This window comes from Parasteatoda tepidariorum, chromosome 4 (genome assembly GCF_982258835.1).
Source record: "Parasteatoda tepidariorum strain Cologne lab strain chromosome 4, Ptep-v5.0, whole genome shotgun sequence".
Taxonomy (NCBI): Eukaryota; Metazoa; Arthropoda; class Arachnida; order Araneae; family Theridiidae; genus Parasteatoda; species Parasteatoda tepidariorum.
The window spans coordinates 31,809,184-31,822,402 of record NC_141758.1 but is presented as its reverse complement, the minus strand read 5'-3'; the positions used below and the strand labels follow the sequence as shown (position 1 = coordinate 31,822,402).

The following is a 13,219-nucleotide window of genomic DNA, read 5'->3' as shown; positions in this document are numbered from 1 at the left end:
AATTTAAATGTATATTTACTACCACTTCTTTGATAAAGTTAATTTGCATCAGTATATTATTTGCTGTCAAACAATAATCGGTTTATCAAACTTTTAAAGGAAGATATCTCACATATTATTGATGTACGATAAAGCAACTTTTTTTTTTTAAAAAAAAAAAGCTTATTTTCAACTTTCACTTATTTCTTTAGACGAGATTAATCTGTAATGGTTTTTACATCAATATTTTTCAAATCACAGAAAAAATTCCAATTTTCAGAAAAATTTCAACTTTTTCCGTTTTATAGAAAAACATTTCATGGTTTAATAGTAGTTATAATAATTTAATAGTTTAATAATAATTTAATAGTTTAATAATAATTTAATAGTTTAATAATAATTTAATAGTTTAATAATAATTTAATAGTTTTAATAATAATTTAATAGTTTTAAAAATTAAAAAAATTTTAAGTTTGATTCTAGGTTTAATAAATTTTTTTAAACTTATTTTTACTACTATACGCCATTTTGTTTTATATTTTTTCATGGAGAATCTTTTAAATTTGTAAGAAAGTTTTTTTTTTTTTTTAATTTCTTACCATCTTATAAAATCTTTTGACTGAAGCGGAGAAGTTGACAGCTCCGCATTTTTTTCTTTTTTTTTTGAGAATTTTTTTTCCTTATTAATGTTTATGAAAGAAATTTCAACAACTTTTTTTTTCTTCTAGAAAATAACTAGATTTATTTCAAACACAAAACAAATGTGCACATTGTTTCATAAAAACTAATTATAAAAATTTGTACAACTTCTAATCAATCAAAAATATAATTTTACACGAGCTTCCAATATAAAATGCAGTAGGTATGCTGATTTTTAACACTCGGTGCCACCTAACACCTTTTGAAAGTCCGAATTTTTCATCTAACCACCTTGCACCACCAAAATCCTTTTGATGCTAGTTCAAGTGTCTAAATGCTTTAAGTGAATTCTTAGTCAGTTACAATAGCTCATCAAAATATTCAAATTTCGTGAAAACCCAAATCTTGCTCACGCTGATTCACTCATTTAAATAGCATTCTTCCTTTACGGTGATAAAGAATTTATAACATAAGTTTTAATCTTACTGTGCTACCTAAATTTTCAGAAACTTAGCAAGTTTAATAAGCAGCAAATCGTTCCGAATACACACTGCACCTTCAGATAATGCAAAAATCTGTGTTAATAAATCTGCGACGTAAAAATATTTTTACACCGGAACGAATTTTAGTTTTAAATATTTTTTTCATAATTGGTTTTTTCAGCAGTTGACTTATACAGAGATGCCAACTTGCTCCGGACAGCAAATAAATATTTTAAAGTGGAAGTTTATCAATTGTGATTCTTAATTTAATAAATTCAATTTAGTAGATTTTTATCCACCACTATTTCTAAATAATTCGTAGGCTTATATAATTCACCACTTTATGGTAGTTACTTTATGCTATAACTTTTTAAAGGCAAGGAAAAATAGTAAAATATTTTCAAAATTTAGTTTGAAGTTATTTACCGTTTTCTTAATTATTTTGGCGTCTCCGGAGCAGTTGGCATCTCTGCTTATACATCCGACTTACCAAAAATTTGCTATCTTGTCATCATAAATACAAGATCGACTTATACATCAGTATAAACGGTATTTAAAATCAATTTAAACTTCTATATAAGATCTAACTATCGGGTATTAAAGTTTTTAATACTGGCAAAATTAAATAAATAAAGATTATTTTAATTGATATTTCGTTACCACTTTAACCTTTGCTTACGACACTTAGCATGATGAAGCCATTATGGTCCACTTATTATACCAGTCGTAAGCAAAAGATTAAACATAGTGTGCTACTCGAACATACGAGTTGGTTTCCATAAATCAGCTTCATTACACAGTGCATTTTCTTAGCTAAAGTGGTAGTTTAAAGAAGAAAGTAACCATTTAATTTAAATGTATATTTACTACCACTTCTTTGATAAAGTTAATTTGCATCAGTATATTATTTGCTGTCAAACAATAATCGGTTTATCAAACTTTTAAAGGAAGATATCTCACATATTATTGATGTACGATAAAGCAACTTTTTTTTTTTAAAAAAAAAAAGCTTATTTTCAACTTTCACTTATTTCTTTAGACGAGATTAATCTGTAATGGTTTTTACATCAATATTTTTCAAATCACAGAAAAAATTCCAATTTTCAGAAAAATTTCAACTTTTTCCGTTTTATAGAAAAACATTTCATGGTTTAATAGTAGTTATAATAATTTAATAGTTTAATAATAATTTAATAGTTTAATAATAATTTAATAGTTTAATAATAATTTAATAGTTTAATAATAATTTAATAGTTTTAATAATAATTTAATAGTTTTAAAAATTAAAAAAATTTTAAGTTTGATTCTAGGTTTAATAAATTTTTTTAAACTTATTTTTACTACTATACGCCATTTTGTTTTATATTTTTTCATGGAGAATCTTTTAAATTTGTAAGAAAGTTTTTTTTTTTTTTTAATTTCTTACCATCTTATAAAATCTTTTGACTGAAGCGGAGAAGTTGACAGCTCCGCATTTTTTTCTTTTTTTTTTGAGAATTTTTTTTCCTTATTAATGTTTATGAAAGAAATTTCAACAACTTTTTTTTTCTTCTAGAAAATAACTAGATTTATTTCAAACACAAAACAAATGTGCACATTGTTTCATAAAAACTAATTATAAAAATTTGTACAACTTCTAATCAATCAAAAATATAATTTTATACGAGCTTCCAATATAAAATGCAGTAGGTATGCTGATTTTTAACACTCGGTGCCACCTAACACCTTTTGAAAGTCCGAATTTTTCATCTAACCACCTTGCACCACCAAAATCCTTTTGATGCTAGTTCAAGTGTCTAAATGCTTTAAGTGAATTCTTAGTCAGTTACAATAGCTCATCAAAATATTCAAATTTCGTGAAAACCCAAATCTTGCTCACGCTGATTCACTCATTTAAATAGCATTCTTCCTTTACGGTGATAAAGAATTTATAACATAAGTTTTAATCTTACTGTGCTACCTAAATTTTCAGAAACTTAGCAAGTTTAATAAGCAGCAAATCGTTCCGAATACACACTGCACCTTCAGATAATGCAAAAATCTGTGTTAATATTTTAAATCATAAGAGTAATATTTTCTCTCTTTGTGCATAGCAAAAAATAAAGGAAATCAGAATGATCTATATTTTACATAACTATAAGTTCAGTTGATCTGTCAGATACGTGTTTTGCAACGCAAGAAGGACCATTGAAAGCTCTAGCTACCACAATTAATGTTCTACCTTTATCATGTGAAGCTACCCCGTTATACTGCTGTATAATTTATGTAGACTGATTGGTATATAATTGATTACAATGTTCAGCCATAATGTCGACGTTTTGAACCATATTACCTTGTCAATTCGCATCAACTTTCACACAGTGTAAAACTGAACCTTCTGTTCCAGCTAAATTATAGTATCATGCAATTAAAATGAAGGATTAAATTACACCATGATAAGATTAAACTTGTCTTGTATAAGATTGTATCAAATTTTGAACGATATCAGGATTTATCACGATTCAGATTTTCTCACATTACAAAAAAAACTTGTAGCGATCCTATCCATGATAAAGAATCAATTTTTCACTTTTCATTTGGAAGCATTGTCTTACGATTTGGAGAACAATTTGAAGTCTTCGATCCAAAGCTTTCAAGTGGGCATCGTTCAGAATCGGATTCAAGGGATCGCTGTACATTGAGCAGCGCATTAGTGTAGATAATTTCATGGGATTGATTTGGAGTTGAAGCAAACGTTCGAATGTGGTGGCGTGGATGAAACAGCATTGGTACAGGGGAGCCAAGATGGATATTTCGTCATGTTTGGATCTTCCAAATCTAGAAAAGTTTAATGTTATACAATTTGTTGTATTATAATTTAAGAAAGTAAAAGAGAAGATAGATTCAAGGTAAGTCTAGATTCACAATTAGTTGTTGATAGGGAAATGAAGTGTTAGAGAAAATAAGTTTGGATAATCTTTTTCTCTAACTATTTACTATACAAGAGAGAACTGATTTTAGTTTTTTTTTCAACTTTTGCACTTTATCGAAACATCTATAAATATTGTACACAATCAAAACTAGACTTAAATGAAGAAGAAAAACTGTAATTACCTTGTTCTCGCATCAAACTATTCACTAAAAATGAAAATTTAACGAAGTATTTGAGAAAACTGTTCATTGTATGACTGCCATATTTAAATGGTGATCAAAATATGCTTATAAAAATATGCAGTTAGCCTGACTTTCATCTCCATGCAACTCTTTTCTATTTTCCTTTAAAAACTTTCCAGTAGTGGACTGATCGTTAAAACACGGTTCCCAGCAGATCACCGAAGTCAAGCATCACTGGCTACTGTCAGTGTGCGCGTGGGTGACCACTTGGATCAGTCTGCGTAGGGACCGAGAGTGTGCGGTATTGATCCTCGTTAAACTGTTCTACCGTAAAGTGGTCGACTTCGCGTGCAGGTCGTTGGACTACCGAAGCGGCGGTGCCATCCCCTCTGTAGAGGATCAAAATTGTGATGGCATGTCTTCGGATCATCCTCAGGGATGTTTCCCAGACTGTCGCCAATAGCCCTTTGTGCAGCTCTAGTGCGACGTAAATGAACAACAACCTTTAAAAATTATTTTAGAACCCAGTTTCTTTCATTGGGAGGCGAACGTTTTATCCACTGAGCAGCTAGGACAGAAATAGTTCTCGGAAAATTCCAGCTCCGTCATCAATAATTGGTATGGAAGTATGCAGAACCATAGCACCGTTTATGTTCGAAACTTCTACAGCCATTTTAGGATCAAAAATAAATCTAACTAATTACTTTATAACTAAGTTTTTATTTCTGTAAAAATTCAAATCATTCTAAATAAGTACTTAACGTATATCCAAGGACAATCTAACAAAATGAATAATAACTATAGCGTTGCCAAAAGGTAGACAAATACCTGAATTTGTGATGCCACATTAGAGAAATATAGACTACTTAATTTATAGATATATATTGTTAGGAAATATGTTCTATATACTATGTAGAGTATCTTTACGATGGAAATTAGAGATATTTTTTTCGCATTTGTAGTTTAATGTGCAATCGATCTTATAATTTATATGGAAATTTCTATTAAATCAAGAATACAATTTTTAATCTATATTAATCTTCATTACTGAAAAAATTATTCTTTATTATATATATACATATAAATTAATACTTTACCCTCTTCCATGATCAAGGTGCAAAATAAAACTCTCGTTTCCGAAAATTTTGAATGTTTCATAATGGTGGCGGTCCATATTTCCTATAAAAGAATAAACGTACTAAATCAACTAAGTAAATGCAACTGTAAATTACATAAACAACATAACAGAACATAAATTGCAGTGAAACTGAGTCAAATTAAAAAGTAGTTTTGATGTTAACATTATTTTTTAAAGCGAAAACTTAGACTTTATTTGATTATTGTGAATATTACTCACTTAAAAAAATAATGTTTAATGTACCATATCTTGATGAATTAAGCACGGTTGAAATTTAGCACGAAGGGGAAAGTTGTCATGCTTACAGGTTTGAAAACTCATACAATTTTTAATCGAATTACCGTTATGTACAGTGCACAAAGTAATCAACGGACCATCCTGAATAACTTTTGATATAATGATCGGATCTTTACGTTCTAAGATTTAATTTTAAGAGGTGACTTCAAATATTCTAATTAATTAGTGCAGGCGATATTTTAAGTTAAAAAATCAGACTCAAAAACGTACTTGCTCTGAATAAGCATACTTTTTATTATGAATGATTTGGATTTTTGACCCCCAAAATATAACTGGTAGTCTCAATCTGGGAAATAGGTCCCCATATTTTGGTTAGAAGAGAGGTTCAAAGTTTCTTAATATTAATTTTATTTTTTGCGTATATCGCCATTTCTCGAGAACTTTTTAAACGAATTGAAAAATTTTTGCATCCAATTGTAAAATTCGTTTATCCAAATTCCATGCAAAAAATACTTATTAATAAATATTTATTAATTTTTATTACTTTTTTAGTAATAGTACTCACTTTATGTTAATTTCCCAGATAAATAAATACCCCTAAAATTGTCTCTTTCCTACTTCCTCCACTGAGCTCTTCAATGGTCTTTTCAGTTCATTAGATTAAAAAAAAAGTGAAATGTAGGATTTTTTTCTTAGATTTCCAATTCGAGCAATTGCTCTTTCAGAAGAAATTTACTTTTTGTAAGATAGCATAGTAAGGTAGATTATAGTAAAATAGATAGCTTGCTGACGCCTGGTGACTGAGCCGTAGCGCTTTGCGCTGTCGTGCCACAGGTCCCTGGTTCGATCCTCGGGCCGGGCAAGGTAGACTCAGCCCTTCAGTGGGTCGATGAATGAGTACCAAGCATGCTAGGGAATTAAACACAGGGGGTTCCGCGTTCGGCTGTCCACCTGACCGGAACATCTGCTCCTGCACCCCGGAGCCCAAGGTCAAGAAAACTGAGATCTTGGCCCTCTATGGGCTGTCGCGCCGCTGAGTTTAGTTTTAGATAGGTTGCAGAAAGTTATTTATAGTAGTATATTCTTACTTATATAGTAAGATTGCAAACATATTTGAGAGTACTTCGTCATAAGTACCAGCTAATACTAAGGGACAAAATTGCGACTTATTTTGCATCCAATGAATGAAAGGGGAAATGATAAAATATGTATTTACTTGTTTCATTTTATTTCACATACTTCTCTTACATCCCCATGAAACATTTTTACCATGGGCCGGGATAGCCTGGTTGGCAGGGCACTGGACTCGCGTTCGTTAGAGCGGGAGCTCGAATCCAGCCGACCGAAAACTCCCCATGAAATATATGGTGACTAGTGCTCGTTAAATATATCAGGTCACAAAGTCCTCCATGTTACAAAAACGAATTTTACCTCTGGGGGTACTAAATTGGAGATAGATCGTTTTCTGGTTCAGGTCAAAATTACGATTTGTAGGTGAATGAATTCATGAATGGCTTCGGATAATGTAAACAGATGTAATGTATGGGTGCGGCAGAAGTCGAATTCTTGACCATAGATGGCGCCACTGGAAAACAAGAACAATCGCACTCTTTGCCTTACTATCCTACGACAGCAACAACCACTGTTGTGGCCACAGCGATTTGGTTCAAAACAAGCAAAATGATAAATATATATATATATATATATATAAATGTTGTTGTTTTTTTGCATGTTCATTCAACATGCGTTTAAAAAAACCTTAGAAGAAACGTGCCTTTTTTTAAAAAAATATTCTCATTAATCTGAATTAGAATGAAAACCGTAGATCTCCGTTGAATTCGAATTTTCAGATTTTGTTAGAGGAAAACAGACGTATGCCTTTATCAGGACATATTTCGAAACTGGAATACAGAACTTTTAGTTTATTTCATTTTATTCGATACTTCGGCATATGAATAAAATATACCAGCATACGCAATCATGTAATTGTCTCAAAATAGAAGTTAGTTTTTAAAAATTGGACCCCCTATTACCAATAAGGAAATCAAAAATGGACACATCAATCAGGTCAGCCAGCCTCTTGGTGTTGTTGTAGAGTTTCTGATTACGAACAGCGTCACAGTAATCATCGTTGGTTTCCCAGGCTGCTTTTCGGCGTTTATGGTACGTCCTTTTCCACGGATTCTTCCAAGATTTACGGCCACTCAGTTGATCGGGTGGCAGATAAGCAGCAAGACTACCTTCAATATCGTCTGGTTGGCCACAAATGGCGTGTCCCGTGTCACAGTAGTAGCTGCACTGTCCGTGGAAACAGTAATTCTGAGCTACGGATTAAACAAATGCAAAATAAAATAATCTGCATAGCTTTTGTAACTACTAATTTTATCTCCTGTGTAGTTTACATACCTGCCAACTTTTACGCATTTGGCGTAAAATGTTATTTTTATATTTATAGTGGTAAGAAATATATACTGCTTTTTTCTTTTATAAAATTAATTTTAAAATGATTTTTATCACCACTATTCTTAAAAAAAATAAACATATGCATTGATATGTATTACTGTCATGGTTGTCAGCTGCAGCTTTTTCAAATACAGCGTATTTTTTTGCCTACAATTAAAATTTTTATTCCATATTACTACCACTGGGAAAAATTAAAATGGAAGGGATTAAAAGTTGGTAGGCATGAGTTTAGTATAGTAACGGAATTGAGTTTTGCAGAATTGGTCTTATATTATGTCTGTGAAAGAACATGAACCCATTATACAACCATGCAATCGGTGTCTTCATTAAAAAACAGTGGTAGGTATTTACAATTAAATGTATAAAGCAAGTGTTGCATACTTTCGTTACAAGTTTGAACATTTATATACAAACTTTATTGAGCCATATATTCTGTGCCACCAGCCGCTTAAGGTTAGAACGTTATCTTTGAGTTAAACGATAAATACCGTATACCACTTTCTTTTATAAAAGAACCTTTTGCATTACTGTTAAAGAAGGCTTGTGCTTCACCTCCGAGACTTAATAGTGAATTGATGAAGCAATAGCAGTAGAAAATAGTTAAAGTTCCTTAAAAAAAGAACATAATAAATTTTTTATCCTAGAATTCCTGGTTTTATTTTTAAAAAAAATTTCGACAAATGGTACTGCGAATAGCAAAAGAACAAATAAAGAAAAGGAGGAAACTTCGAACATTTTAATAAATATAAAACACTTTAGGTTCTTTGAAGGTCTTATGTTTAAAATTAACACATGACCATAACATTTTACATCATAAACTGAAATGTGTTATCGCGTTCTTTCTACCACTCCTGTCGTAGCAGAGAATCGGGTATCTAAAAGTAAATAAACTTACAACTTACTTTCTTTTTCCGAACGGCTGATAAGCAACAAAAAATACAAAATTGAGATTTTTATATATTTGACATTTTCGTATCATTTTATATATTGACATATCTTTCTCTGCTTTCTGAATTTCTCTTTTAGCGAACAGCATTAGCAAGTAAAAGAAAATGGTTGTCATACCACCTCTATCGCGAAGCGTTATTTGACGTTATTTTTTTTAATTACATGACAGTTTCAGGGGTGAAAGCGAGACGGAAACGAGGAAAGGCTGGTAGTTAAACCTTTCCAGTTATAGCTAGTTTTGGGGAGGAGTTTACTTATTATTTTTTTAACAATTTCAGCAATAACTACTTTATCTTGGAAAAGAAGCAGTTTTATATATATGCCAGAATTATAAAAGAAATCTTGATAGTTACAGATATTTCATTTTTTTCGAAAAAAATGCTGGAATGAAATGTTTTACGTACCAGGAATTTCTCTTTTCCGTCTTGCTATATAAGGGCTTTCACCCATGGACAGTTTTATATCTTAAATATTTCTGAAATTATAAATCGCATAGCAGATATATAAATTCAAATATGTTTTAAAAGATGCACAGCGGCATTTTTCGGCATTTCTTAAATAGCAAGATGATTCCTTTCTTTTACAAACTATTTTTTTAAAAATTTCTATAAATTACTTTATTAATTGCCAATAACGTTTGAAATTTTTCCAGATTCAAATTTAACTTTCTCATAACTTTAGGGGAATATGTTTTTATTTCCGCACCTGCGCTGTTTAATACTACAATTTCAAACACTACAACAAACACTATATTTCATTCGTTTTTAATATTTTTTTATTATTTTTTTTCGAAATTTCACTGAGCGTTTTTCTAACATTTAGAACAAGATTCATCAGCATTCATTTTGAACAATATTCATTAAATTTTCTGAACACAGTTGTCGCAGTGTCGTATAAAAAATAAAATAATGGTAGAAAAATTATGATATCATTTTTGAATGAAACAACATATTTTGGCTACTATGGCACGTTAACAATTTAAGTGTAAAATATCCAGCTCTGTTTTACCTTTAGATCTAATATTACACCGACACGTTTTCGTTAAAACAAGAAAATTACAACACCTTTTTTCCCATTTTTGCATTACTTTGACTTTTATTGTATTATTCTAATTTTAAATTTAAAGTAAACATGTAATTGAGCATGAAACTAAATTTACATTGCATAAAACTAAAAACACATCAGTGTTATTGTCTAAGGAGCAGTATATATAAACTGATACGTTTCTCATAGTTCCTTATAAATTTGCACATTCACACAAAAAATACTCCGAATTAAAAAATACCATTTTGAAAAAAATCTGTTGTTTTTGGAACAAAACTAATTTTCAGAATTTCCCACACTAGAATTGGAAACCTGAAAATGACGTCATAATCGGTAAATCGTGGCATATGTCAATTCAGAAACCAATCAGATAATTAAATCTGATTCAAATTACATGGGTAGACCTAATAACTTTACTTCTCGAGTTCTAAATACACAATAAGGTAAGATCAAGTACTTGTATACATGCAACAAAAATTTTTTTTGACCTAGTGTAATAGTTTTGTCCTACCAGGCGAAATAAAGAATGTTTTCAGGAGATCATCATCAGCCACAGCATATATTTCAGTTGTAATATTCAATATTCTGCCGACAACTGGAGGACATCGTCTGAAGCCAAGAATTCTATAAGTTTTAAATATTAAAGTGTTATATAGTTTTAATATTAGAATCAACACATATTTAATATTCACAAAGAGAAGATCCTAAGTTGAGTTATTACATGTTGTTGTTGTTGTTGTCGTGTCTATACTAGTGCAAAGATTAGAGTCCTCCAAAAGTCTTGATAAATTCTTGGGAGGCATAAGTCTTCTGAGCATAACGCAGCAAGTTCGAAATTTAGTAAGGAAGGTTAATAAATATGATTTTCGATAACATACATACTTAAATTTCACGCGGTTGTTAACTTCGTTGTAATAAACTATATTTTGTTATGAAAAAATTTAAGTAGAAAAGTCAGTATCGCTGTAAATCTAACATTTAAGCAGCGTATATAGTACGATATATGCGTAATTGTCCGTCACTATAGAATATATGTTCCGTCACTTTAGAATATATAAATATTTTTGAAAGAGTAGACAACAAACATATATAAATTCTATTCTACTAATAATAAATTCTAGAAATTATGGAGAATTTAATCAGGGAGAACATGAAAATTATTTCAATTTTTATCATGAAAAAACTAAAAATACTGACTAATGAAAAGGAAAAAAAACAGCTTAGTACAATTATTGGCATGTGTTAATTCCGGTCATTTTTGTTGCAACCCTTCGTAGCCTTTTTTTTTTCTTTTGATGAATAAGAGGCTTGTGACTCTCGCTTTTATCCTATATGTCAACTTACACTGAAAAATCTACTCAAATACTTCATTTGTAATATTATAAATAAATATTAAAAATAATATACAGTATTAAAAATATAAATAATAATATATAACATACTAATAAGTATTACTATCATAATAGGAAATAGAAATAAGTGGTTATTTACCATCCGTACTCGAAAATATGGGAATTTTAGTGTAATGGGTGAACTTATATTGCATTGCGAAACTTTTCAAATCGTTGAATAGATCTTGATATAGTTACTCGTATTTCTTTTTGAATTTCCATTTTCAAGAGACATTTGCTCATAAGAACAGCAATTGCTTTTCTTAAGAGCAAATAAATTGCTGCCAGCTTTGCACTGGTAAGGAAGTAGCAAGGGAAATGAGAAGCCTAATAAATTTTTCACTAAGGACTCGATTCTCACATTTTACGTATATCAAAAATTCCGTCAATTCTACCGTGAAACTTTTTCCTTCTTCTTGTGAATAACTTACTTTTAATAGATTTACATTATACTTGAAGCCATAGACACCTGGCAACACCCCTAGTCTCACTCCACGGAGCCTAGGAGTTTGGCGACACTCACTTAAGGAACTCCTTATTCTAGACGAAAAAACTCGTGAAGTTGCGATTGAAATATAACTGAATTGTGATAGAAAAAATCTCACCAAAGTGCAATTTAAAAAAAAGTTCAATTCAAGCTGTAAGTTCATTTTAAAACTTAGATAATTCTTTATGGCAAGATGGTGTAAATTGTTTAAAATGATATCTTTAGGCAACTAAGCCAATTAAACGAACGTTTCTTATTTATTTATTTATTCATATTTTTAGCGAAGGAGATTCGAAAAAATACTTTTGTTTCAAATTATACCCTTAGGCAGCTAAGGAAATTCAATTGTGGCTTGTTATTTTTATTTATTTATTCATTTATTTTTTGACGAAAGAGCTTAAATACCTTTGTTTAAAATTACGCCTTTAAGCAACTAAGGTGATTAAACTGAGGCTTTTTATTTTATTTGTTTATTCATTTTTTGACAAAAGAGCTTCGAAAAAAACCTTTAATTTTATAATAAACTTGATCTAAGCTTATTTATTTAATAGAAAGTGTATGTTAATTCAAACAAAATTTGTAGTTAGATGATAATAAAATAGACATTAATTTTAAATGTGTCATTTTTTTAAGAACTGTGCGAGCTATATGAATGTAGTAACACGAGTATTTTTACATAATTTATCACAAATAAAACAAAGCAAAGTATAAAGTAAACCTCTGTTATAAAAGGTAAATATATATAAAAGGGAGAGACTATTTACCTGTCCAGGTGGAATGCTGCAATCTCGCTGTTGTGTCGTTCAAAGTCAACAAAATAGAAGTGGTTTGGGAGTGTTTCTTTGTTTCGATCAAATCTGTCTGACGAAAAGAGAGAATCTGTCATTTGCTTTGATTAAATTCTAAGTTTCTTTTGATAACACACTCTATATATATAGTTAAATATAAAGATTTTGATGCTCCGATTTTAAAGCATAAAACTTGCAGAACTTTTATCTTAAACTGAAACTTTACTTTACCTGGACCATACGGTCCTTGGAAAACTTAAAATGTAGTATTTATATGGTAATAAAAATTTACAGAACCCCTTATACTTACTTTCTCTTTAGTACTCAGAGTACGAAACGATGGCTTTTCCAACTAAGATATAGAGATGCCAACTGCTCCGGACGCGCCATAATAAGATAAAAAACGATGAACTACTAACTAAAATTTGCAAATAATGGACTAATTTTACTTACTTTTTTAAACGGTGTAGCATAACTTAACAGTGACCAAGTTCAGAGATGCCAAATGCTCCAGACACGCCAAAATAATT

The 13,219-nt window shown here is 30.3% G+C and overlaps 1 protein-coding gene across 2 annotated transcripts in view; it reads right to left on the bottom strand.

Moving 5' to 3' along the window:
• Positions 1 to 691: 691 nt before the first annotated feature.
• The window catches only part of LOC107453315 (extracellular serine/threonine protein CG31145), a 40,340-nt gene continuing 27,812 nt past the window's right edge, over positions 692 to 13,219 (bottom strand). Inside the window, exons 6-11 of one of the 2 annotated variants that reach the window (XR_015432997.1) lie at positions 12,666 to 12,758; positions 10,535 to 10,647; positions 7,602 to 7,892; positions 5,291 to 5,372; positions 2,990 to 3,917; positions 692 to 1,103 (exon numbers count right to left, since the gene is read on the bottom strand). Coding sequence is in view for 1 of the 2 variants with exons in the window: in XM_087160879.1 (XP_087017005.1) it covers positions 3,641 to 3,917; positions 5,291 to 5,372; positions 7,602 to 7,892; positions 10,535 to 10,647; positions 12,666 to 12,758 (856 nt within the window). In the remaining variant the exon portion in view is untranslated. Of the gene's footprint in view, positions 1,104 to 2,639; positions 3,918 to 5,290; positions 5,373 to 7,601; positions 7,893 to 10,534; positions 10,648 to 12,665; positions 12,759 to 13,219 lie in introns of those variants that run through there. The other variant, XM_087160879.1, reaches the window with a different exon arrangement.